The sequence below is a fragment of the Pinus tabuliformis genome, chromosome 3_1, assembly GCF_031772625.1.
Source record: "Pinus tabuliformis cultivar Carrire ecotype Pingquan chromosome 3_1, CPIR1, whole genome shotgun sequence".
Classification (NCBI taxonomy): Eukaryota; Viridiplantae; Streptophyta; class Pinopsida; order Pinales; family Pinaceae; genus Pinus; species Pinus tabuliformis.
This window is the reverse complement of record NC_142301.1, coordinates 737,754,940-737,782,167: the sequence shown is the minus strand read 5'-3', so window position 1 is coordinate 737,782,167 and position 27,228 is coordinate 737,754,940. Positions and strand designations below refer to the sequence as shown.

General features: G+C 40.4%; 3 protein-coding genes across 3 annotated transcripts; all 3 read left to right on the top strand.

Annotated features, from left to right (window-relative positions):
• Positions 1 to 13,641: 13,641 nt before the first annotated feature.
• On the top strand, positions 13,642 to 15,689 carry LOC149189453 (purple acid phosphatase 4-like). The gene is made up of 5 exons (XM_089411820.1): positions 13,642 to 13,881; positions 13,977 to 14,133; positions 14,694 to 14,834; positions 15,221 to 15,363; positions 15,439 to 15,689. The coding sequence occupies exons 1-5, from the start codon at positions 13,702 to 13,704 to the stop codon at positions 15,598 to 15,600; spliced, it is 783 nt and encodes a 260-aa protein (XP_089267946.1). The 5' UTR covers positions 13,642 to 13,701; the 3' UTR covers positions 15,601 to 15,689.
• A 1,230-nt stretch (positions 15,690 to 16,919) lies between these two features.
• Positions 16,920 to 26,140, top strand: LOC149189451 (amino acid transporter AVT6A-like). The gene is made up of 8 exons (XM_089411819.1): positions 16,920 to 16,971; positions 17,111 to 17,290; positions 17,386 to 17,542; positions 18,102 to 18,242; positions 24,422 to 24,574; positions 24,888 to 25,091; positions 25,207 to 25,672; positions 25,760 to 26,140. Exons 1-8 carry the CDS (start codon positions 16,966 to 16,968, stop codon positions 25,902 to 25,904), a joined length of 1,452 nt encoding a protein of 483 aa, XP_089267945.1. The 5' UTR covers positions 16,920 to 16,965; the 3' UTR covers positions 25,905 to 26,140.
• On the top strand, positions 19,843 to 23,123 carry LOC149189452 (pentatricopeptide repeat-containing protein At1g73710-like). Its single transcript, XM_089413216.1, has one exon. The coding sequence runs from the start codon at positions 20,552 to 20,554 to the stop codon at positions 22,961 to 22,963; it is 2,412 nt and encodes an 803-aa protein (XP_089269342.1). The 5' UTR covers positions 19,843 to 20,551; the 3' UTR covers positions 22,964 to 23,123.
• Positions 26,141 to 27,228: the final 1,088 nt, after the last annotated feature.

Genomic DNA, 27,228 nt, shown 5'->3' with positions numbered 1-27,228 from the left:
GTCAGAAGCCTCTCCCTTAGTCTTCCTTCTCGGACACTGGTTCCTATAATGCCCTAGTTCCCTACAGTTGAAGCACTTAATCTTGGAGAGGTCCTTTTTCTTCCTCTTCTCCTGCTTCCCCGGAGATGCCAAATCTGCATCCTCTTCCTCTTCCTTTTTGATCCAGACTCCTTGGTTGCTACTTCCCATCTTGGATAGCTTCCTAATCTCTTCTTGGCGAATAGATGCCCATAATTCTACCCAATCTGGAGGATTCACCCTGCCCAGAATGTTATGGAAAAATGTTTCCAACTCCTCGAAGACTGCATTTAGGGTGGTCCTTACCATCAACTCTTGATCTAGCATGGCCCCTATGGAAGTCAGTTGGTCCCGGATCTCCTTCAATCTACCGAGGAAGTGATCTATCTACTCTCCCTTCTGCATCTCGTATGACCGTAGTTGATTCTCAAGTAACATCTTCCTCTACACGGAAGTATGTTGGTACAACGTCTTCAAGGCATCCCACATTTCCTTTTCCATCTCCTTCTCGGCAATATGTTGGACCACATGATCCTTGACCCCGTCAAGGATGATGCATTTCACCTTGACCATTGCCTCCTCGTACTTTTTATTGTCACTAAGGTCAACTGGGATAACCATTGTTCTCAAGGTGAAGGCCTTGATGCGATGTCTATCTAGAATGGACAGGATCTTGGTCTTCCAGACCACAAAGTTGGATGCCCCGTCCAGCTTGTCTTGATCCCTCAGTCCATTCATGGCCATCTCTCTACTCTTCCTTTCGACTCCTCTGAGTCTCTAATTCCCTCTGGAAGTTCTCTCTTCGACTCCCTTTGAGTCACCACTTCCCGTCTGGAAGTTCTCTGCTAGACTCCCTCTGAGTCTTGATTTCCCTACTGGAAATCCACCTTCCAACTGTCGAGTCACACCTCTCCGATCTCCTATGCACCTGCAACATTGATCGAGATTCCTTGGCTAGAAATCCTCCTCGGTAGCGACTCCCTCTACCTTGGTTTTTCCCTGTTAGCTATTGTTCTGTCTCGACATCAAAAAAACCCCACCAGCTCCACTGCTCGCAAACTGCCCACAGCTTCCTAAGCCCCAGCAACTGAATGATTGAACCTCTAGGCTCTACACAATCCTCGCGCTGGCTGAAATGCTCCCCCTTCCAACTGCGTCAACCCTCCTCGTGTCTCCGTGGCTGTTTGTGAGCCTTTTCCTGTCCTCCTCAGCCTCTATGTTGACGTCTCTCTATCCCGAACTGATGACGCATCCCCTCTATGTCAACCCTTCTCTGTCGCTTTCTGCTGGGAACAAATTCTGTTACTCGGGACAACTGTTTCTATTGCAAATGCTCTGCTTCATTTGATGCCTTCATCTCTCATGTGATTTTCATCCACCCTCTGATACCATGTTGAAATTTCTAAGTATTACCCATTAGAAATTTTATTTGTATTATCTGGTTTATTTCTCCTACTTGTTAATTATGAACATGTTATTTAAACATATCGAAATAAACACAATACAGTCTCAACCATCTACAGATCAACCACTGAAAGAAATAGCAAAAACAAAAGTGACATCGTTATTTTTGGACAATTCATCCCCGGAAAAACCCAACTTGGGAAACTCGGTGCAGCAATTCCGAGGGTTATTTTATTATGCAGTTTATCCTTGAGTACAATTGGGTGTCAAACCGGTTCACCTGATAGAGAAAATAATCTGGAAATAATACCTCTCTATTCGGAATAGATATTCAGAAAATCTACCCCACGAAATCCTCTACAACAACCTCTGAAGCTCAGCGTCAACCCAGAACCCTCTGCATCAGCCCTCTAAGGCACTGTGAAGCCTCTACAGCCCTCTACGTCACTCCTACTACCCTCCGCGTGGATGACGCAGGCCCTTCTGGCCTTTGCGCAATCCCTTATAGCTCTGTGTGGCTCCCTCTGTCTTAACGTCTGCCTCTCTCATTTTCTACGCTGGTCTATCAGAACTATCTCCACCTCTCTGTCCAGTACTCACTGCCCCTTGCTGCAAACTGATCACTGATTCGACTTTTCTTAGCAAACCCCGCTATAGAAAATCAAATGACTGATCACTCTGGTGTGTTCTCCAACTGACCCTCAAGCCTCCTCTTATACTTTTCCTGTTGGTCCTTTAATGGCCGAGATTACATCTCTAATCAATGGCTAATATTAGATTTGGATTGATCCATGTCATTTAGAACCTTCTAATCTAGTTTTATATTAAATATCCATTAATATTTTATTTTTCCTAAGTTTAGACTTACGAACTTCATTAAAAATATTAATTATTTTAATATCTCCTAAACCGGGTAGAATCTGCCCAAACTATTTATGGGTCTTGGAGATCTCATGTGCTTTAGCCTCTCCACCAATTTTCATGGCTAGAGCACATCCGATGCTACCCTAAATCAACAACAAGCTCATAGACACTAGCTCAACTACATCTCTAGTTGCGCTCTCAACGCTGTCCTTTGACTATGCTCCTTGGGAAGCCATGTGCATGCACTGTTGAGAGGAAGACGAGCACCAAAAGAAAATAGAGGACTGACATGTAACGTACTTGTGTGAGTGTTTGTGAAGTTTCACAATTTTCACGAGGAGCCTGGGAGACTGACTACTGGTAGTGTGGAAGGCACAGTCTGGGCTGTTAGGAGGCTGACTAACTACTAGAATTGCACAATGCATAATCCATCTTGGCTTACTAAGGACTGAAACTGTGCAATGTGCAGTTTCAGTGAGTAAGGGCATGCAAACCCAACAAACTGCATTGCGTAGTTTCTAGAGCCAACTAGGCACTGTCTCCCAGAATTTCACAGAACAAGCATGGGGATCAGTGATGGCTAGTTTTGCACATTTTCTGGGAGGAAGGTAGAGCCTTCATTCTCTAGGATGTGCATTGTTGGCTGGGTAAGGCAAGGTCCAGGCCAAGGCAACCCAGGCTCGCCGACGGATGACTGAAAACATGAGAAAGTCTGAATGCATAGCAAGAATGAGTGTAAGCAAGAGTGAATGATCATGCATGCAAACAGTGAGTGCAAGATTCAGAAAATGGGTAAGCAAGCATGTTTGTAATGCGAGTCGCCGCAACGACGATCGTTAGTGCAGAAACAATGTCATGCATGCAACAACAGTGAGATGCAAAGGAAAACTGAAACAGTGCTTCTACAAGCTAATATACATCAAAACGACAGAAAGCGTTCATTGAAACCAAGTAGACAACACTCACACAAGCCAAAATACAAAAAGCAACAAAAACGCAACACAAGTCATGAAAAACAGACTTACCTTGAAGAAATTGAGTTGAAAGTGCCGAAGGCTCCTAGATGCGATGTGGGATGTCAGAGCTGCAAGATCGATGTGAGGAATGAGCTCTTCAAAATTTGACAAATGAGATTTGATAAGATCGAGGTTATGACGTGCATGCCACAAATCTAGGAAAAAGAAACACTTGGCGGGAGGTTTCTTAAATGATCCTTGCATGTAACCTCCGGCTGCTAAAAATAGATCCCTAAAATCTAGGGATGATTTTGCTTTTTCTTTTTTTGGGAAAAGTAGCCCATGCATGCAAATCACGATTACTCAGTCTTGGAGAGAATCGATCAACCTGACAGCACATGCAACAGCCAGCGAGTTTGGGGATGAAATTTGCACAATTTCGGGGTTGAGAAAGGTTGGTTGTCCCTCAAGCATTGCGTAATTCCTAGGGCCAACAAGTCACTGCCTCCCAAAATTGTGTAATTTCTGAGCTGAAGCCTAGTGTTGGGCTGGATTGCGCAATTTATGGAGGGAAGGTTGCCTGGCCAGATTGCACAATTCTTGAACCCAACAGGATTGCGCAATTTTTGGATGGAAGGTTGGTTCCCCTCCAGAATTGTGGAATTTTTAGGGGGAGCATCTCAGCCAAAGAATTGTCTATGTCTGGAATGACAGCCTGCGGGTGGGAGACAAACAAGCTGACATGCACATGCTGGCAGGCCACTAAAACTCAGCTGAAGTCTATGTACTTGATAGTGTAAGACATGTTGCTAAGTATGGTTGGTAGGGAGGCTCCAAAACAAAGCTAAGAAAAAATTTTGAAGAGTGATTGTACGCTCTACAACATATTATTTTTTTTTTTTTTTAACAAAGTCGGTTGCTATATATTGATTGAAAAAAGTGATAAGGCATGGAGCCGTACATAGTTTGCTTCGAGAGCATTACATATCCGAGGATAGAGCATGAGGTTCCTATCCCTGAATTGGTCTCTGAAAATTCTGACTACTAAAGAGCTAGTACTACTATATATCCGGACGAACTGATGACACAAAAATTTGCATTTGCAATACATAGTTAGTCAATGGAAATATGACTGATATTTCTCGCAGTGGAGTCCTCGGGATGCTGATCTGCTTCCATTGGCTTTGCGCTTGAAGAAGTTGATTTCTCTTTCTGCTTTGCTTCCAAAATTTCCCTTAGAATTGCCAACGACTCCTCGGCATGGATGCATCTGTTGTTGAGCCCGTTGAACTGCTCCTGAAGCGAGTGAACCCTGTGGAGAAACAAATTCATTTCTGTACGGTATTTAGCGTGGAGATTTCTGAACTGCTCCTCGAATTTTGCTTCTAGACTTCGAATCTGCTCTGCATGCCTAGCTTCCATATTTCGCACTTGATCTTCCAGAATTCGTTGTTGAGCTCTGACCTCGTCGAATTCGGCCTGGAGGTCGCGGCAATGGAAGCATTGCTCAGAACGAGCCATCACAAAATGGGGTTGGATTCTAAGAGGGACGGTTTCACAAGGATGATCTATAGACTCCTTCTGGCTACAAGAGAAAAAGGCCCAGGTAATAATGCGCGGATTATTGGCAGGTCTGGGTAAGATTAAAAAAGAGCAGATGAGCTTCGAGATCCCCGATCTCACTTTCAAGGATAGGTAAAAAAAGAGAATCTGTAAGATAGCTCCCAGGACTAAGAGATAAGAAATTGAAAAAAGGGGAGATGAGCCGGGTAGGTGCGAGCAGAGGGAGCAGGATGGAAGGCGGGTGGACGGGCAGCGAAGACATTGAGAGAGAAGCAGGAATTGCTGAAGGAGGGGCACTGGATTCCCTTCAAAGCTTTTCCTGAAAGAGACCGAAGGATTGATTAGAGAAAAATTAGGCAGGAAATAGAAAACCGATACCAGAGCAAGGGTTCTCCGTCGTGGCTGATCCTGAGCGCTTTCTTCACTTTCGCGGAGCTGCTCTTGGTCGCAGAGTTGAGAGACAATAGAATGCATTCCTGTGCTCAAATTTATGGATAGGGGTCGACTGCAGCGGCCTGGAAGCATCCGATCCTCTGTAATAATTAGATATGTATCTATATCTCTAGGACGATTGACTGTGGCAGCAGAATCCTTCCTCAGTCCTTCACTGTGGTTATGAATTTTACTTGGGATATCAGCTGATCTGTGAATCGTATCCTGAGTGTGATTGCTTGAGCATTTCGAGCTGTGTACTGAGACTATTTTTACCTTACCCATCCCATGCTTGCTGGATTTGCGCGCTTGGGTATTGTCAGTGTCGGCCTGATTCATGGCAGGGGCTGGAAGAAGGCTCGTTGACTGTGCCTCAGTACTCCTTCCTGATGTCCGACTGCTTTATTAGCATGTTGATCCGCTTCCCCATTGTATGTGCGTAGGATATGGTAGAATCAGATATTTTCAAAATAATCGATGAGGAGAGTGATGCGATGGAGATGCTGTTGAAGACTACTGTTTGAGGATATCCTGTAATGGTTCATGTAGCCGATGATTATAGAGGAGTCTCCTAGAACAATTGCATTTTTGATTTCCCTATTTTTTAATTGCAGCAATCCTTGATACAGAGCAAGGGCCTCGGCATTATTATTTGTTTTTTCCCCTAAACTCCATTCATAGCTGCATATTTCTCCTCCTGATTCATCTAATATAATTCCTCCTGCACCTGCTGGTCCTGGGTTGGACTTGGAGGCTCCATCAAAGAAAAGGATTGGACAGTTATTGCTCATTATCCATCTTTTGAATTCCTGAGATGGTAGCCTTATTTCCCATTCTTTGGTCTTATGTTGGAGTTTCATGCCATTTCTCTGAATACTCTGATGTTGGCCTGGGCTACCTAGTATATGCCTGATCATGAGCCTCTCTTCAATTGTATAATCAGTTGCTTTAATGGTTCCTGAACATTTGACAGCCATCGTCTCCTGCGCCAGTAGATGAGCACTGCTAGATGTTTTCCTGACATTGCCTTCTTTATTTTGAAATATTTTCTTGTTTCTAGTGAGCCAGATTTTCCAAAGGAGGTTGTGGGGGATGATGTCCCAGGTTCTTTCGACAATCTTGCTCCGCTTTTCTTTCCAAGGGCAATTCCTTCTCCAGTCTTGAATTGTCTCAGCAATGTTTTGCTGAGGATGCCATGTTATGTTGCCCAGGTTGGCCATGATAGTCCAGCATTTCTTCGCAAAGGCGCAATCAAGAAAAAGATGGTGGATGGTTTCCTCCTCGGAGCAGCAGTTAGGACAGATTGAAGGACCATGTATCCCTCTCTTTCTCAAATTTTCCGTAGTGAGAATTCTGCCCTTAAGCAGCAGCCAGATGAAGAATTTGACCTTTGGGATGGCCTCAGACTTCCAAATTGTTCTCCATTGATTCCAGACCGGTGCCTGATAAGTATTGTTGCAGATGAATTGGTAGCCAGATTTAATGGTGTAACCTGAGCCCGTGGGGTCCCATCTAAGCCCATCTAGAGCTCCTTTTTTAATAGGGGCTCTGTTTTGGAGGTTTTTAAGGAGAGCTTGATAGCTAGATTCCAAGTGTGGGGGAATAGCTAGGAATTCCCAGCTAAGCCAAGCACCACTCTCAGCGTCCCATTTTGAAATTTGGTCCAGCCTTTGAATGCCTTTGCTGTGAAGGTAAAGAATGAAGGGAATGGCTTCTTCAACAGTATTTAAGGGTTGAAGCCCCATGATTTTGTCAGTGGCATAATTAATACTGCTCCCATCCCCCGGAATCTTTGAGGTGTTTTGAATAAGAGTGGGGATTGCTTTCTTGCAGAGTTGCCAGATTTTGGTGGAGTCTCTTATAGGAATATCAGATTCAAGAAGTCTTTGTCTGTGGTCCGAAAGATATTTGCATTCAAAGACCTGTTTCCACCAGGCTTTTGGTTCACTAATAAGTCTCCAAGCCATTTTAATCCCAAAGGCGAGATTTAGTATTTTGGGCATTCTGATTCCCAATCCACCTCTGTCTGGAGATTGAATTACACTTTTCCAGTTGACCAAATTGTATCTATTTTTTTCTTTTTTCCCTCCTTGCCATAAGAAATTACGGAGAGCAATTTCTAGCTTGTTGTGGAACGAAGCAGGAGCTTGGTAAAGAGTGAAACGATATAAAGGTAAGGAGGAAATACCTGATTTAAGCAAGATTAATCTGCCCGCTGGGTTAAGCCATTGAGTCCCCCATTGCTGTACCTTTCTTTTGACTTTGTCTATTATTTCATTCCAGGTGGACGCTTTAAGAGCGCCCAAGGTGACCGGCATCCCAAGATAGGTGAAGTGATCCCAGGTTTCTTTGTAGGCTACTCCAAAGATATTGGCAATACTGTGAGCTGTTTGGTTGGGAATGTTCCATCCATAGATGCAGCTTTTCTGAAAGTTAACTTCTCCTCCAGAACACTCCATAAATTGATCGAGGAGAGCTTTGAAGCGCCTTGCTATTGTGGTGGAAGCCCCACCAATAAGCAGGGTATCATCAGCGAATTGTGAGTGATTGATGTTTTTAACTCCATTCCCAAACTTGATACCAGAGATGAGGCCGACTCTTCGGCTGTGATCGAGGTTGCTGCTGAAGGATTCAGCCATCAAGATGAAGAGATAGGGAGAGAGAGGACATCCTTGCCTCAGTCCTCTTGAAGATTGAAAAGCTTCACAAGGGCGGCCATTAATGAGAGGCGAGATCCAGGGACCAGAGATGCATGCGGCAATGGTGCTTATGAAGTCAGAATTAAAGCCCATTTTTCTCATGACAGCGTACAAGAATGAGTGTCTTACTCGGTCGAAGGCGTTGGCTAAGTCAAGCTTGAGGACGAAACCTTTCTCTTGTCTAGAGGTGCTAGAATGGATATCTTCTTGAACCAAGGAGATGGAATCGTGAATTTGCCTGTTGGTCATGAAGCCCCCCTGATTTTCAGATATGACGGAAGGAAGCAAAGGCTGGAGTCTAGCTGCTATGATTTTTGCAAAAATCTTATAAGAAGTATTGCACAAGGAGATTGGTCTAAATCTGGAGAAGGAAGTGGGCCTAGTTTCCTTAGGAATGAGGGCAAGAAAGGTTGAATTTGTGAAACCCCCCATTTTCTTTTTTCTTTGTATGCCTTTCATCATTTTTACAAGATCTTTTTTTATCAAATGCCAATGGTCCCTGTAAAAATTAATAGAGAAACCATCTGGACCTGGAGATTTATCTGGTTGAAGAGTCCAGATAGCTTTTCTTATCTCTTCCTCTGTTATTTCACTGTTCAGCCTCTCATTCTCCTCAGCAGAGATTTTTCCTGGAAGGTGTCGAAGGAAGGCCGTATAGTCCATGGCGCCTTGATTTTCGGTGAGAAGGCACTTGTAATGATGGAAGGCTGCACTTTTAATAGATTCCTGATCTTCATGCTGGCTGCCTTGACTATCTGTAATAGTGGTAACAATGTTCCTTGATTTTTTTACTGTGGCCTGCTTATGGAAATATGCCGTATTTTTATCACCTTCCTTTAACCATATTTCTCGCGACTTGAGCCTCCATTTGATTTCTTCCGCCCTCTTAATTTGAGTTAGCTGTCCCTGCACTTCCCATTCCTTACTTTTAAGCTGATTAGTGAATCCGTGATCTTCTATTTGTTTATGAATATCTTCCAAACTCTGCTGTATTTTTTCCTTTATTTTTTCTGGTTCTTGGCAGCTAACTTTTGCCCAATCCTTGAGTGCTTTCCTTGTGTTTCGAAGTTTAGTTTCCCAAATGTAGTTTGGGGAGCCCTCCACGTGATTCTTCCATGTGTCTTCTATAATTGACTTGGCCTCAAGGCTGTCTCTCCGCAGTGGATTGTATCTGAATGGGATTGGTCCCAAATTGGCATGGGAGTCCATCGTTAATAGGATGGGGAAATGATCTGAGGCTGTGGCGCTTAGAATTTTGGTGTGACCTGCAGCAAAGGAGGAGAGAAGGGAAACATTAACCAAAATTCTGTCCAACCTTTCCATAATGTTACCTGGCCCCAGTCGTCTATTGCTCCAAGTGTATTTTCTATTTTTTGGGATGATGTCCATCAATTCGTGTTCAGCCATGATGATTTCCAGCTGCCTTCTGAAAGGATCAGGGGTGAAGGCGCCCCCCCTTTTCTCATTCGCGTGGAGAATTAAATTGAGGTCTCCAGTAAGGATAACATTTGAATTCTGCTCCTTGTCTATTTCCTGCTTCAATTCCTTCCAGCATTGTTCCTTTTCCCGGAAATGGTTGGGGATATAGACATTGTAAATAATTAAGTCACAGCTTTCTTCCTTGTTGACGAGGTTGGTCCTGATCCAGTTTGGATTGAGGACAGAGGATATGCAATTCCACTGCTGCTTATTCCACATAGTGGTGATTCCTCCAGAGGCTCCTCTGGAATTGCTACTGATCCCTATGAAGGATTTTTGTGCTTCTATGATTAACTGCATATCATTCTGGTTTTGCTTGGTTTCCTGAATTAGAACAATTTCAGGCCTTTCTGAATGAAGGAGGTCTCTTAGGGCAGCTGTTTTAGAGGGGTGCCCCATACCCCTGCTGTTCCAAGATAAAAGCTTCATCATAAGACGTTCGAGCGAGGAGGTGCTCGCCTCTCAAGTTCTTTAGCTGCTGTGTCTTTCTCTTGAGAACCTGTAATAAAGGAATCCATAGGGGTTTGTATCCCGAGAGCTATGTCCTTTTGCGTGCTTTCTTCCCGATGCTGCTTGGCTGATTTTCTGCCTGGTCCGGGTTTCTTGTGGATATCACCGGATGCACCAAGGTCCTTGGAGGAACTTCTGGTAGTTCTGATGGGCTGGGGTCCGAGAGCTGGCTGAGATGGGTTCGAGGAGATCAAAGGAGGCTCAATACGGGTCAGTACTGGTTGATCAGATTGAGGGCCATCATTGGACACTTTCGATTTGTTTTTAGATAAGTTCCTTTCCACTGAGTGAGGGGGGGAAGCTTGGAGGGGGGAAGAGGGAGAGATTCTGGGGCCTTTGGGGGAGGGAGGGGGAGATGGAAGGTCCTCTGAAGCAAGGGATCCAAAGGGGTTGGAGGACGAGGGGAAGACAGGGGGAGAGGGAGGGGTTCCGGAGTGAGGCACCTCAGACTCAGGGGGAGGGTTTGCTTTCTTCTTTTTCCTTACTATTTCCCATGCTTCCTCATGTGTTTCAGAATTATTGTTATTGACATCTGGTTTAGATTTAGGACACCTATTTGCAAAATGACCGTACTCATGGCATACCTTACACTTGAAGGGAAGTTGTTCATAGTCCACCTGTTGAATATGCGTCCACTGATCCACTCTGAGCTTAACTGCCTCTGGAAGACCTTTGCCCAAGTCTACCTCCACACAGATCCTCGCACATGCATACATATTTTCCTTTGGTTCAGATCTGTCCACATATTTACCTATTGCATTTCCAATCGCTCGAACAGTTTCATCAGCCCAGCAGTGGAGCGGCAGATGCGGAAGGCGAACCCATACAGGGACTGCGTTGGGAACATCCATTTCTGGATCGAAATCCGGGGTCCAACGGTTGAGATAAAGGCCTCTTGTGTCCATAAAGTATGGCCCATTCCTGAATATTAGATTGCGATCCTCCACTGATTCGAAAAGGAAGGTAAAGAACCCTCTTCCACAGAACCTTATGGCAATTTTTCCTTGGACCATGGCATTCCAATTTCTTTCCACCCAACGTTGAACAGATCGAGGGGAGGGCCATAGCCCCGTGAACTGGCCAACCAATCCGCGTTCAGCTAAGGCTACAGCCGATCTCCTTGGAAGAGAAAGGGGAAGAGGGATTTCCGGAATTTCATCAAGTTTTTTGATAAATTTGGAGGCAGAAGGTCGGATCCTCTCAGAGTTATTTTCAGGGACGAGATAAGCAAAAGCTTTCTCAAAATCGGGCTGGTTAGAGGCATGAGGATCCATCGGGAGGGATGCTCAGCGAAAGGCAAGAGGGGGGGCAGGAGGCCCAGGAAAACGAAGAGAAGCAGCAGAAGGCTGCCCTGAGGGCCGCGCGAACAACCAGGGGCGGGCAGGAGGCCCGGGATGCAAACAAGCAAGGAGGGCGCAGCAAGGAGAGCCCGCAAGGGCCTGCAAGCCCGGCAGCAGGGCTGCCAAGCTCGAACGGGGGCGGTCAGGGCTTTCAGAGGCGGGAGAGCTCCATCTCCAGCACGCGATCGCCACGATTCCTAATACTAAGAAAAGGACCGCTCTACAACATATTATTATTATTATTAAATATAATTAATATTTTTAAATATAATTAATTATTTAAAAGTTTTTATATCAATTTTAAGGTGTGATTTCACAATTTTATCAAGTGAAAAAGAATTATAAAATTAATATTAAAAATATATACTATTGGATATGGAAATTAATATTAATGAGATTATTTTGTCGGCCAAAGCCAAATTGGTCTCCAAATCGGTCGATTTTCCTTGGGGATTGCTGGGATTTTGATTGCTCGGTCCGGAAAGGCGGTTGTCGAAGGTACTGATTGTGAGCATGTCTCTCGTCATGTTCTCAGAGATGCCCGTAGATTTTTCGATATGATGTGCAGTGGCCACTGCTCTGTCTTCTCCTCCTCCCGCTGCTTCCTGTATCTCTGTGGACATGTGTGTATAACGATTATATGATATCAAGATATTGCCCGAATTCTTCGGAATTCGTGGCAAATGGTGGTTGTTGAGTCAAACAACATTTACGTGCTATTATGAAAAATCAAAGGTAGATAATTATTTTATATAATGAAACACGTGTTTTAATTGAATTAAGTGGATAGCTACAGTTAATAACGTTTTTTCGTGAATAACGTTTTTTTCCTCCCAGTTGAATGGTTATTGTTGCGTCAAATAATATTTAATTGCTCTGATGAGGAGTTAGTGTTCAGTCAAATAATATTTAATTGCTATTATGACGAATTAAGGTAGATATCATAATTATTTTATATAGTCAAACATATGTTTCAATTGAATTAAATGGACAGTTACAGTATTTAAACATATATTTTACATACTCAAATATGTCAGCATTTAAATATATATTTTACATACTCAAATATGTCAGCATTTAAACATATATTTACGCCGTAAGGCGTTTCCCTCTGAAAGCAACTCCCCTCTCTGCTTACCTGTCATCTTGTAATCCACACGATTATATGTTAGACGATTGCAACAATTTCAGCCGTTGATCGTTGATTCAAAAGGGTTGCCCAAACAATTTGGGCGTTTCATTTGGCATCGGATCGAATAATTTCATCCAGGCAGTTGAACCAGGCTCTAGTGCTACATGCGTACCACTAACCCTGTCATTCCCTACCTGAACACTTTCGTTATGCACATCAGGGCATATGTTTCTGTTGGACATTTTATAGAAGAGCTCCATACCCTCGTCCAACTTCCCTTCTTTGCAAAGACCGTCCATCAGAGCAGTAAATGCAATAAAATCAGGGTTACGCCCTTCGTTTAGCATCTGATACAACAGTTTCTTGGCCTCTCGGAGCTTACCTTCTTTACACAGTCGATCCATGAGGGCAGTAAATGTGATTGTGTCCGGCTCATAACCCTTCTGCAGCATCACAGCTAACAACCCGAACGCCTCGTAGGTTTTCCCGATCTTGCAGAGCCCGTCTATTAGGCTACTATATGTAAAAAGATCGGGAACCTGTTGTTTGCCCACCATTTCTTTGAAAAGTTTGACAACGTCCTCCATCTTGCCCTTCCTGCAAAGCCCTTTGATGAGGGTACTGAAGGTTATAACATCTGGAATATAGCCATGTGTTTCTATTCCTTCAAACACTTTGAATGCATGATCCAGTCTACCTGTTTGACAGTGAGAATTGATGATAATGTTCAAAGTTATCAGATCTGGAACAATCTCTTTTTCGCCCATAAGTCTATAAACGGACAGCGCTGATTCATGTCGACTTTGTCGGACTAGGGTACTTAACAAAAGGTTGCAGGTCATGAGAGAGGGGATGTATTTAGATTCAGCTGAAGGCAGATGCTTGAAGGTGTCCACCACCTCTTGAAGCCTGTTGGCGTGGCAGAGTTTTTTGATGCGCATGTCTGCAGAGGCATTGAATGCATGGAAGGGATGTCGAAACAGAAATACAAGCAACATTTTCAACTCCAGGTACTGTAACTCCCAGATCATTTTTTATTTCTTGTGACAGTTGTAAAGGGGCATCAACATTTCATTCTGAGTACAAACCCATAGTTAAATAATCAGAGTATTTGTTGTACAGGAACTGGGAGAATCCAACCAAAAAAAACAGGGCATGAATGAAGATAAGTACTTTGTCTACTCACCTCTTGAATCTCTGTTTGTAGTTATTGATAAATTCTTTCTGAAATTTCTGTGTCAAGGAAAATCAATGTTTTATCAGATATTTTGAAGTTTCAGATTTCAATATGTTTTTTTGGGCAGATGCCATCGACATTAACAATGAAGTTTCAGTCTCAGATCGCTGTAATTGCCCTGTTACTGTGCTTCTTCTTGTCATGTGGGCAGCTTGTATCAAAACAAGCTGATGGGTCTCTCAATATCTTAGTAGTTGGAGATTGGGGAAGAAAAGGGCTCTACAACCAGTCCCAAGTGGCATATCAGGCATGATTTTCAGACCTTCATTTATATATAATATCTAGCATATTTTTTTCCCCTGTATATATGCATGAGTTCATTGTTTTGTAAATGGATTATAGATGGGAAGAATAGCAGAGGATCTGGATGTAGATTTCATCATCTCCACTGGTGACAACTTCTATGAGAACGGGCTAACAGGTGTATCAGACCCAGCCTTTTTACAATCATATGCTCAAATGTACACTGCAAAGAGTCTACAAAAACCTTGGTATGCTGGTATGTTTGATTACCTCTATGCAGAATAACTTTATTTACATTCACATGTTTGCTCAATATGTATTATATATATATTTTTAGTTAAGATGTTTTTTGATTTAATATGGTTAATTGGGTTTATCTTGTGATTGGGGTGATTGGGGAATGATATCACTCTGTTTTTCTTACAACATGCAATAATTTTTTTGACTTAATGTTGTCAATTACGTTTATCTTGTCTGATTGGGGAATGATGTCAATCTTTTTCTACATGATAGGGATAATTTTTTTGACTTAATATTGTTAATTAGGTTTATCTTGTTTGATGGGGAATGATGTCAATCTTTTTTGCGGCATTCAATTAGGGCAAGGAACATGAATACTCTGGAGGACTAGAACATGTATATTCCTCATATAAAATATTATCTGAAGACTAGAACATGTATATTCCTTATATAAAACATAAAATATTTTCTACATCAAAAAAATACTCAACAAATGATATAAACTACTCAAACCACAGTTTGATATTAATATTTTTGTGTTTTCTATATTAATCATGAAATCATATACCTCTGCAGTTTTAGGCAACCATGACTACAGAGGGGACGTTTTGGCCCAGCTGGATCCAGTTTTGAAAGAAATTGATAGCAGGTGGCTTTGTCAGAGATCATTCACCCTCAAATACAACCTCAGTACATTACCTTTTTCTTCTACAAATGGTATGTTATAAATTCATAACTTGCCATTCCAAATTTCATATTTCTGTTTGCACTACTTTATCTATGTTGGAAGTAATGCTTCCATATCATGTATAATTGTTATTAAGAATTATGAAAAATCAATCTAGAAATTATGTTTCCAGTAATTATGATCCACATATATCAATCTAGAAATTATGTTTACCATTTATAAATTGTAATTATTAACTATAATTATTATCTAAATGTGTCGAAATCCTTAATTTATGTAGTATTTGCATTTTTACCAAAATTAATCCAACCAAGAACAAGCCATAGTTGTTTGGCACAGGAAGAGGTTTCTCATGAGAATGAAAAATTGTTTTTTCTGTTTTTGTCTTTTCTAAATATCCCTTTTTGGGTTGCAGACCTAGAATGTCCTTCGACTGCGGAGCTGTATTTTGTGGATACATCGCCATTTGTCGATAAATACTGGAAGATAACCAATGAAGATACCTATGATTGGCGGGGTGTTATTCCCCGAGATACATATCTTCGACAACAGTTGCAGGTAAAGTTATAAATATAGAAAGTCATAATTAGATGTGCAGTCAGATAGATAAATATAACCTATGAAATTGAACAGGACTTGGAAACAGGTCTGAGGAGTTCAAATGCAACATGGAAATTAGTAATTGGGCATCATACACTCAGAAGTGTTGGTGATCATGGTGACACAGAAGAACTCGTTCAACAATTGTTACCGATCCTGGAAGTAAGTTATATGTTTTACCATTTTTCTTTTTAAGAATGTATAATTTTAAAAAGTATTTGTTAAAATTTTGATTTTTTTAAAATGACCATTCATATATCTATTAAATTTTCAAAATAAATACTCTCTATTTGTTCTGTCTTAGAAATATAATGTAGATCTCTATATCAATGGACATGATCATTGCCTAGAAGGTAAGCAACTACGTAAGGCGTTTCCCTCTGAAAGCAACTCCCCTCTCTGCTTACCTGTCATCTTGTAATCCACACGATTATATGTTAGACGATTGTAACAATTTCAGCCGTTGATCGTTGATTCAAAAGGGTTGCCCAAACAGTTTGGGCATTTCATTTGGCATCGGATCAAATAATTTCATCCAGGCAGTTGAACCGGGCTCTAGTGCTACATGCGTCCCACTAACCCTGTCATTCCCTACCTGAACACTTTCGTTATGCACATCAGGGCATATATTTCTGTTGGACATTTTATAGAAGAGCTCCATACCCTCGTCCAACTTCCCTTCTTTGCAAAGACCGTCCTTCAGAGCAGTAAATGCAATAACATCAGGGTTATGCCCTTCGTTTAGCATCTGATACAGCAGTTTCTTGGCCTCTCGGAGCTTACCTTCTTTACACAGTCGATCCATGAGGGCAGTAAATGTGATTGTGTCCGGCTCATAACCCTTCTGCAGCATCATAGCTAACAACCCGAATGCCTCGTAGGTTTTCCCGATCTTGCAGAGCCCGTCTATTAGGCTACTATATGTAAAAAGATCAGGAACCTATTGTTTGCCCACCATTTCTTTGAAAAGTTTGACAACGTCCTCCATCTTGCCCTTCCTGCAAAGCCCTTTGCTGAGGGTACTGAAGGTTATAACATCTGGAATATAGCCATGTGTTTCTATTCCTTCAAACACTTTGAATGCATGATCCAGTCTACCTGTTTGACAGTGAGAATTGATGATAATGTTCAAAGTTATCAGATCTGGAACAATCTATTTTTCGCCCATAAGTCTGTAAACGGACAGCGCTGATTCATGTCGACTTTGTCGGACTAGGGTACTTAACAAAAGGTTGCAGGTCATGAGAGAGGGGATGTATTTAGATTCAGCTGAAGGCAGATGCTTGAAGGTGTCCACCGCCTCTTGAAGCCTGTTGGCGTGGTAGAGTTTTTTGATGCGCATGTCTGCAGAGGCATTGAATGCATGGAAGGGATGTCGAAACAGAAATACAAGCAACATTTTCAACTCCAGGTACTGTATCTCCCAGATCATTTTTTATTTCTTGTGACAGTTGTAAAGGGGCGTCAACATTTCATTCTGAGTACAAACCCATAGTTAAATAATCAGAGTATTTGTTGTACAGGAACTGGGAGAATCCAACCAAAAAAAACAGGGCATGAATGAAGGTAAGTACTTTGTCTGCTCACCTCTTGAATCTCTGTTTGTAGTTATTGATAAATTCTTTCTGAAATTTCTGTGTCAAGGAAAATCAATGTTTTATCAGATAAATTGAAGTTTCAGATTTCAATATGTTTTTTTGGGTAGATGCCATCGACATTAACAATGAAGTTTCAGTCTCAGATTGCTGTAATTGCCCTGTTACTGTGCTTCTTCTTGTCATGTGGGCAGCTTGTATCAAAACAAGCTGATGGGTCTCTCAATATCTTAGTAGTTGGAGATTGGGGAAGAAAAGGGCTCTACAACCAGTCCCAAGTGGCATATCAGGCATGATTTTCAGACCTTCATTTATATATAATATCTGGCATATTTTTTTTTCCTGTATATATGCATGAGTTCATTGTTTTGTAAATGGATTATAGATGGGAAGAATAGCAGAGGATCTGGATGTAGATTTCATCATCTCCACTGGTGACAACTTCTATGAGAACGGGCTAACAGGTGTATCAGACCCAGCCTTTTTACAATCATTTTCTCAAATGTACACTGCAAAGAGTCTACAAAAACCTTGGTATGCTGGTATGTTTGATTACCTCTATGCAGAATAATTTTATTTACATTCACATGTTTGTTCAATATGTATTATATATATATTTTTAGTTAAGATGTTTTTTGATTTAATATGGTTAATTGGGTTTATCTTGTGATTGGGGTGATTGGGGAATGATATCACTCTGTTTTTCTTACAACATGCAATAATTTTTTTGACTTAATGTTGTCAATTACGTTTATCTTGTCTGATTGGGGAATGATGTCAATCTTTTTCTACATGATGGGAGAATTTTTTTGACTTAATATTGTTAATTAGGTTTATCTTGTCTGATGGGGAATGATGTCAATCTTTTTTGCGGCATTCAATTAGGGCAAGGAACATGAATACTCTGGAGGACTAGAACATGTATATTCCTCATATAAAATATTCTCTGAAGACTAGAACATGTATATTCCTTATATAAAACATAAAATATTTTCTACATCAAAAAAATACTCAACAAATGATATAAACTACTCAAACCACAGTTTGATATTAATATTTCTGTGTTTTCTATATTAATCATGAAATCATATACCTCTGCAGTTTTAGGCAAACATGACTACAGAGGGGACATTTTGGCCCAGCTGGATCCAGTTTTGAAAGAAATTGATAGCAGGTGGCTTTGTCAGAGATCATTCACCCTCAAATACAACCTCAGTACATTACCTTTTTCTTCTGCAAATGGTATGTTATAAATTCATAACTTGCCATTCCAAATTTCATATTTCTGTTTGCACTACTTTATCTATGTTGGAAGTAATGCTTCCATATCATGTATAATTGTTATTAAGAATTATGAAAAATCAATCTAGAAATTATGTTTCCAGTAATTATGATCCACATATATCAATCTAGAAATTATGTTTACCATTTATAAATTGTAATTATTAACTATAATTATTATCTAAATGTGTCGAAATCCTTAACTTATGTAGTATTTGCATTTTTACTAAAATTAATCCAACCAAGAACAAGCCATAGTTGTTTGGCACAGGAAGAGGTTTCTCATGAGAATGAAAAATTGTTTTTTCTGTTTTTGTCTTTTCTAAATATCCCTTTTTGGGTTGCAGACCTAGAATGTCCTTCGACTGCGGAGCTGTATTTTGTGGATACATTGCCATTTGTCGATAAATACAGGAATATAATCAATGAAGATACCTATGATTGGCGGGGTGTTATTCCCCGAGATACATATCTTTGACAACAGTTGCAGGTAAAGTTATAAATATAGAAAGTCATAATTAGATGTGCAGTCAGATAGATAAATATAACCTATGAAATTGAACAGGACTTGGAAACAGGTCTGAGGAGTTCAAATGCAACATGGAAATTAGTAATTGGGCATCATACACTAAGAAGTGTTGGTGATCATGGTGACACAGAAGAACTCGTTCAACAATTGTTACCGATCCTGGAAGTAAGTTATATGTTTTACCATTTTTCTTTTTAAGAATGTATAATTTTAAAAAGTATTTGTTAAAATTTTGATTTTTTTAAAATGACCATTCATATATCTATTAAATTTTCAAAATAAATACTCTCTATTTGTTCTGTCTCAGAAATATAACGTAGATCTCTATATCAATGGACATGATCATTGCCTAGAGCATATCAAAAGTCTTACCAGGTAATTACACCGTAAGGCGTTTCCCTCTGAAAGCAACTCCCCTCTCTGCTTACCTGTCATCTTGTAATCCACATGATTATATGTTAGACGATTGCAACAATTTCAGCTGTTGATCGTTGATTCAAAAGGGTTGCCCAAATGGTTTGGGCGTTTCATTTGGCATCGGATCGAATAGTTTCATCCAGGCAGCTGAACCGGGCTCTAGTGCTACATGCGTCCCACTAACCCTGTCATTCCCTACCTGAACACTTTCGTTATGCACATCAGGGCATATGTTTCTGTTGGACATTTTATAGAAGAGCTCCATACCCTCGTCCAACTTCCCTTCTTTACAAAGACCGTCCATCAGAGCAGTAAATGTAATAACATCAGGGTTATGCCCTTCGTTTAGCATCTGATACAGCAGTTTCTTGGCCTCTCGGAGCTTACCTTCTTTACACAGTCGATCCATGAGGGCAGTAAATGTGATTGTGTCCGGCTCATAACCCTTCTACAGCATCACAGCTAACAACCCGAACACCTCGTAGGTTTTCCCGATCTTGCAGAGCCCGTCTATTAGGCTACTATATGTAAAAAGATCGGGAACCTGTTGTTTGCCCACCATTTCTTTGAAAAGTTTGATAGCGTCCTCCATCTTGCCCTTCCTACAAAGCCCTTTGATGAGGGTACTGAAGGTTATAACATCTGGAATATAGCCATGTGTTTCTATTCCTTCAACACTTTGAATGCATGATCCAGTCTACCTGTTTGACAATGAGAATTGATGATAATGTTCAAAGTTATCAGATCTGGAACAATCTCTTTTTCGCCCATAAGTCTGTAAACGGACAGCGCTGATTCATGTCGACTTTGTCGGACTAGGGTACTTAACAAAAGGTTGCAGGTCATGAGAGAGGGGATGTATTTAGATTCAGCTGAAGGCAAATGCTTGAAGGTGTCCACCGCCTCTTGAAGCCTGTTGGCGTGGCAGAGTTTTTTGATGCGCATGTCTGCAGAGGCATTGAATGCATGGAAGGGATGTCGAAACAGAAATACAAGCAACATTTTCAATCTGTACATGTTTCTCCAGGTACTGTAACTCCCAGATCATTTTTTATTTCTTGTGACAGTTGTAAAGGGGCGTCAACATTTCATTCTGAGTACAAACCCATGAGATTACGTTCCTCTTCCATCGAAAATGACGCATATCCATTTCAGAATCATGGTGGCAAACCCTCAAACGAAGAAGTCATGGAGAATAGAAGTAATGAGTGCTTAGTGTCAGGCCAATTAGACGAAAACCAGGATTTGTTATATGAGGAATTTAGTAATCTTTCAGAAACCCAAACAGATGGTGTTCGACATAAGGATGGATTAGGAACCACAGATGATTCGAAGAGTGACACGACACAGTTTGGGGTGGAGGGAAGGGCTTTGCAGGGGTTTAAGTGCTGTTCCGATGTGGTGGGCAGGGTTGGGAAATGGTTCGAGGGCAGGACTGAAGACAAGGGAATTTGAGAAAGCTGAACAGTTCTTCAGGGACTGGTCTTCTGGGAAAATCTTTCTAGGAAATACTACAAATGTTTGTTCATCTAAATCAGAGCCTGATCGACAGCAACCGAAGGATTTCTTCTATATTAGTCGTCGGTGTGAAGTAAAAAATCATTTTGAGGACCCACTGGGTAAAAGGGACTGCTCTCCAAATAATTTTCCTGAAGGAGTGCTCATTAAAGGGTTATTAGATGATAAGTGCATGGATCCTTGCAGAGAGAATGATCAAGTTCAGAGGCCACGCAGTTCTTACATGTATAATACATTAATTGATACTTATGGGAAGGCAGGCCGCCTAAAAGAAGCTTCCAAGTTATTTTCTGAGATGTTAAAAGAAGGAATAGGCCCAAATGTTGTAACATTCAATACCATGATTCACATCTATGGATCTTATGGATATCTTGACGAAGCAGATGCCCTTATGGTGAAAATGGAAGAGCTTCATTGCTTGCTTGACACAAGGACGTATAACACTCTTATAGCATTACATGCTCAAAATGACAATATTGATAAAGCATTTTGTTACTTCACAAAGATGAAGGAAGCAGGACTCGTTCCTGATACTGTGGGTTGTCGAACTATTTTATATGCATTTTGTATTAAAAACATGGTCAGTGAAGTAGAAGCTGTTGTCAGGGAGATGGATGGATTGGGCATTCATGTGGATGAGTACTCCGAATCAGCTGTTATTAGGATGTATATAGATCTGGGGATGCTTGAGAAAGCATGGGCATGGTTTGAAAGGTTCCATCTTGCTGGAGGAATGAGCTGTGAATGCTATGCTGCCAATATTGATGCATATGGGGAACAGGGTTGTTGGTTAGAAGCTGAAAAGGTGTTTAAGCGCAGTCAAGAAAGAGGCGAGGGTCAAACTGTATTAGAATTTAATGTCATGATTAAGGCCTATGGGATTGCAAAAGTCCATGACAAGGTTCTGAAGTTGTTTGAAAGAATGGAAGTTCAAGGGGTTTTGCCTGACAAATGTACATATGCTTTTGTCATTCAGACACTTGCAAGTTCAGGACTTCTAGATGAATCAAAACACTTTATTACCAAAATGCAGGAAGCAGGGTTTGTGCCTAACTATTCATCATTTTGTGCTGTTATTGCCGCCTATGGAAGATTGGGTCGCGCTGCAGAGGCAGAGAAGACGTTTGAAAAGATGGTTAAAGCAGGTGTGGAGCCAGATGTTTTTGTTTATGGTGCCTTGATAAATTCATTTGCTGAAGCTGGATGTGTGGAAGAAGCTGTACGTTACTTTCAAATAATGCAAAATGCTGGTTTTGCAGGGAACTCTGTGGTGTATAGTTCTTTGATTAAGGTTTATAGTAAACGTGGTCTTTTGAAGGAAGGACAAGAAACGTACAAACGCATACAGGAATTGGGTGTTGAGCCAGATGCCTTTTTATCGGGATGTATGCTTGACCTTTATGCTCTTACTGATATGGTGACTGAAGCACAAGAAGTGTTCAAAGTCTTGAAGGGAAAGCAGCAGGCAAATGAATTTTCTTTTTCCATGATGTTGTCCTTCTACAAAAAGAATGGAAGGCTTAAAGAAGCCACTGAAATTACAAAGGAAATGTTAGAATCGGGATTTCTTACTAACATTCTTTCTTTTAATAGTGTCATTAGCCTGTTCATTTTAGATGGAAGATTGAGAGAGGCTGCTGAAGTTTTTCATCAAATGTTAAAACTAAAGGCTTCACCCAATGAGAATACATACAAAACACTGGGCATTCTTCTGAAGAGAGGAGGCATTCCAAGAGAGGCAGTAGAGCAACTCGATGTTGCACGTAAAAGTGGGCTTCCACATGGTATTCTGGCCTTGAGAATGACAATCTTTTCTGCAGTGGGGATGCATGCTGAAGCTTTGGAAGCTTGTGATGAACTGAGAGCTTCTCGGTTGGATTTTGATGTGTCTTCTTACAATGCTGTTATATATGCACTTGGTAGTGCTGGGAGGATTAATGAAGCTTACAAGATGTTCATGATCATGCATGCCAAAGGTCTTGAACCAGATACAATTACTTATGCAAGTATGATAATTAGCTATGGGAAGCTAGGATTGGTAGACGGTGTTAGGAGAATGTTTTACAAAATGAAACAGAAGGGTTTTCAGCCAAACGAATTCACGTTCAAGGCAGTTATAGATGCCTATAAAAGTGCTGGGAAGTTTGCTCTAGCCAGATTTGTTACCCAGGAGAGGGAGTTCATGCATCAGTGGCAAGATCATGGTCACGTTACATAAGATTATGCAGATCGGATTTCGAGCTCCATTTCATGTGCAAAGCTTTTAAAAGGAAGCTGGCATATCCTGTATTCATGCTGTTGTGTCTTTTAACATTTTGTAAAATTGTAACAGGTTATTTTTTTGGGAAATTTAAATCTATGCTCCTTGTATAGAGAAATTGTGGATAAAAGGGTACTAGTAGTTCTTTTAGTGTATAACAAAAATTCAAATAAAAAGACATTGGTCATTCCCTCCTCCAATATAAATTAAGGCTTTGAAAACAGACTGCAAGCTTTGGGTTTTTGAAGTGGGAAGTTTTGATATTTCCGCTTCACAATAATAAGAGTAATTAGGGTTTTGATATTTTATTTTGTACGACAAGAGAAAAGATGGGCATTATGGATGCTACTATTGTTGTTTCACCAGATAGATAGGCACTTGTAAGGTATCAAGTACAAAAATTAAGGTACTTTTTGTTTGGTTGCATTTTGAATGCTAAAGATCTGGATAAGGTTCTGAAATCGAGTCATCTTTCAGTCCTTGTGAGTTGAAAAAGTCTTTTTATTTGATTACAAAATCATGTACTGGGAACAAATTATTTATTTCTCCTCTGTTATTTGTTTCCTGCTTCTGATGTCTTTTGAAAAAATCTCACTCCCTTTGTTGTTAGAACAATCGATCATAATCAGTATTTTCTGTTTGAGGAGACCAATTTGTTGGAAGATTATGGAAAGGGATTCAACATAAGGTGAATTACCAGTTTATCACTGCCTTTATTCAGTGATATTTCCCAAGTTGAATCTTGGTAAATATGTGATAGTCCCTTGCTTTTAATCACTGAATCCAGTGTTTGAACTTGAGTGGGTTTCTGTTCATCTGACTCTAGATCATAATTGCATCGTGTTTAATATGTTGGAGATCGAGGGAGACCCTCGTACCTTGTGAAGAGTTTAACTATTTGCAATCATTGATTTAGAAGCAGTCCGTTGATATTTTTTTACAGGCTTCTGTTAAAAAGGAATCAAGATAAGATGAATTGAAAAGTAATTCAATCTAAACATTGTAGGTTATGCATTTTAGGTCGCAGGCTGAATTAGCCCAGTTTTGAGGGTAATATCCAAGGACAAATAGTTTATCGTGTGGAAATATTTAAGCATGTATGTTACAACTAGAGTATTTTAAAAGTACTGCTTGAATTGAAACTTCAACCCAATTTTTGCATTGTGAGCAGCAGTTTAGCAAGCTGAAACACTAACAACTTGTTTCTGTTTAACAAAGTTGAAGTTTTCTATGAAGCATACATGACTTGACATGCTTTATTAGTGTCTCTTTTTTCTTAGATTCCTTTCATTTTTGTTTGAATGGTCAATTATCTGGTGCCACTTTTATATTACTTTGGGCATGATTCCTATCTTATATATGGCTTTGAATTAGAAATCTCTATGTCTGATGGAGGCGTTTTCTTGATTTGGGCAGGCGATGTGCTATCTGGAACATCATCAAATGGCATGCATCATGCAGGTATACTTGAAGAATGGTTTGGATTTCATTGGTGGAATGGACGTGTTCCGATCCTAGTTCTCACCATAGTCCTTATTTTAGCTCCGTTGGTGTCTTTCAAGAGAGTGGGTAAGTCTGCTTTGCTCATCCTGATAAGCATTTTTTAGCACTGATTTTCAGATATATCATATTTCATTTGGGCCTTTTCAGGGATTTGAATGTCTAGAAACTATTGTAATTATATGAGGGGATTCAACATATCTTGCGAATGTCACATACTGATGGCATCTGCTTAACGATTTGTCTGACTTTTCATGTTGCCCTATTAGAAATGGCATATGGCATATACATTCAAGGATGTGGATCATGGGTTATTCCTTAGGAGTTGTGATGTTCAAATCTTCATGCCTATATTGATGTGTTCATTTCCATGAATTTGCAGATTCTTTGAAATTCACTTCTTCATTATCAGTTGCACTTGCTGTTGTATTTGTTGTGATTATGGCTGGTATTGTGATTGTAAAGTTGTTCAGTGGCACCGTCAAAGCACCAAGATTGTTACCAGATATTGTGGATTTTACTTCGTTCTTGAAGCTTTTCACTGTGGTGCCAGTTATTGTGACTGCTTACATCTGTCATTACAATGGTATGGATTATTTTCCTCCATCTCTGGTCCTGCAGTGTAGTATCTTAGAGTTCATTAGTTGAATTTGCATTTAAAATTATGTTATAATGAATTGTGATGTCTTTGCGCCATGCAGTTCATTCCATATACAATGAACTTGAGGACCCTTCAGAAATGCAGCCCATTGTTCGCACAACATTGGCATCGTGCTCAATTGTATACATAAGTACAAGCTTTTTTGGCTTTCTTCTGTTTGGAGACCAGACCATGGATGATGTCCTGGCCAATTTTGACACCAACTTGGGAGTTCCGTACAGTGTTGTGCTGAATGACATTGTTTGTGTGACCTATGTTGTACATCTGATGCTGGTCTTTCCTCTCATTTTTTTTTCCCTGGGACTTAATCTTGATGGGCTTGTCTTTCCAGCGAAAAAGCATATTGTTTTGGATAATAAGAGGTTCATTTTGATCACTGCTGGGTTAATTGGAATCATTTTCCTTAGGGCATCATTCATACCAAGTATCTGGGATGCATTTCAATTCACAGGGGCCACAACAGCAGTTTGTATTGGGTTCATCTTCCCAGCTCCCGTTGCTCTCAGGTAGAAAAAAAGTTGTTTTTCATTTCTGGTTTCGTCTTTCACCTTGCTTGTATGTAACTTCTAACCTCAATTATTTTTTAATTGCAGAGACACCCATGGAATCTCAACCAGGAAGGACATATTTATTGCATTGTTCATGATTTTTCTGGCAGTGGTTTCAAGTTCAATTGCTATAGTGAGTGACATTAATTCTTTGTTCAACAAAGAGGAGGAAGGCCCTCCACGATCTTGAGAATGATTTTTTATGAGCAGGTGGTGCACATACATATAAAGATTATTTGGAACAGAACCGAGAAAAGAACGCTGATTTGGGAATTTGCTTATAGAATTGGTGGATAAACTTTTGTAAAGCCTTGTATCATCCTGCCATGGTCGCTCGGCCTTCTAGTTAAAGATACTACTGTATTTGTAGTTGTAAACATTGAAAAGGAATATAGTTGATCTCGCATCAATGATTGAGCGATTCAACTAATCATCCATGAATAGTTGAGAGCCTGTCAAGCGGAAGATTGAAGGTCTGGTTTCTGTCAATAATACCCAACCTCACATAAGTTTGAGGTGCACCAAAATGCATCCCACTGTGTGTGATGATTCCATTGCTCTTCAATAAATTCTCACAATCTTCATCCTCCTTTCCTTCACATTTTAGCCCTGCAAATGTTGCATTGATACAGACGGCCATAGTAAGAGTAATTAGTCCATTTTTCCAAGTATTTTCATTTCAACCATTTAAAGTAGAGACATCAACTCAGTTCCACCATTCATTGATGTCTCTACTTCAACAGACAGATAGACCCATTTGAAATATACATACCTTACATGACATGCATAAGTACCAGTCAAACTCCAAGCCATTGAGTACACACATGCACACAAAAACAAGCATACACATACAGACCCAGAGAAACAGAGTACAAGGTCTGCCAACATTCAAGTTAAAGTGAGAAAGAAGAGGTAGCACAGCAAATTGCATATAATTGTAAAAGAATCAACATTACTTACCCAATCTGACTTCCTGCATGACCTGTACTTTTAGATACCGTGAACAGCATAAGATCTTGATCTGCAGGAGCATCGATAGAGGGGTAATGTGGCCAGTGATAGGCTAAATCGTAGAGAAAAGTGGATGTTGGGTTCAAGCAAGCTAGTAATGGAAGAGAATAACAAAGCTAAAAAGTTGTGAGGTAAGAGACAAATGAATGTTAAAAAATAGAACTAATACAAAACCAACTGACCTGAAAGAAATTCAGTGAAACCTTTTAGTGGGAATGCCGAGATCCATGGATTAGATCCGATGAAGTCTTTTTATTGAAACAAGGGTTCCAAATCAATTCAAAATTGAAATAGGTAGACTGAGGAGAGAGTGCCAATCTAGATCTAGGTGGGAAGGTATACTCCAAAGGAAGCAAATCTGAACTTCATTAAAAAAAAAAACTAGTGAGTGATCCAATTAGCTTAGAAATAAATAAAATTTAATGAAGAAACAAGCCTAAATCAATACTCTGATAAAAAAATGATATATTTCTAATCCTCTCAACAAATGAACCTAGTTGACA

What these genes read in the sequence shown, in the direction of transcription:
- LOC149189453 (XM_089411820.1), top strand. Translation starts at nt 13,702, where the DNA reads ATGCCATCGACATTAACAATGAAGTTTCAGTCTCAGATCGCTGTAATT. An exon ending in AGTCCCAAGTGGCATATCAG is followed by an intron (nt 13,882 to 13,976) that starts GCATGATTTTCA and finishes AATGGATTATAG; the next exon opens with ATGGGAAGAATAGCAGAGGA. An exon ending in ATCTTCGACAACAGTTGCAG is followed by an intron (nt 15,364 to 15,438) that starts GTAAAGTTATAA and finishes GAAATTGAACAG; the next exon opens with GACTTGGAAACAGGTCTGAG.
- LOC149189452 (XM_089413216.1), top strand. Translation starts at nt 20,552, where the DNA reads ATGATTCGAAGAGTGACACGACACAGTTTGGGGTGGAGGGAAGGGCTT.
- LOC149189451 (XM_089411819.1), top strand. An exon ending in ACCTTTTTCTTCTGCAAATG is followed by an intron (nt 18,243 to 24,421) that starts GTATGTTATAAA and finishes TGATTTGGGCAG; the next exon opens with GCGATGTGCTATCTGGAACA. An exon ending in TTACATCTGTCATTACAATG is followed by an intron (nt 25,092 to 25,206) that starts GTATGGATTATT and finishes TGCGCCATGCAG; the next exon opens with TTCATTCCATATACAATGAA.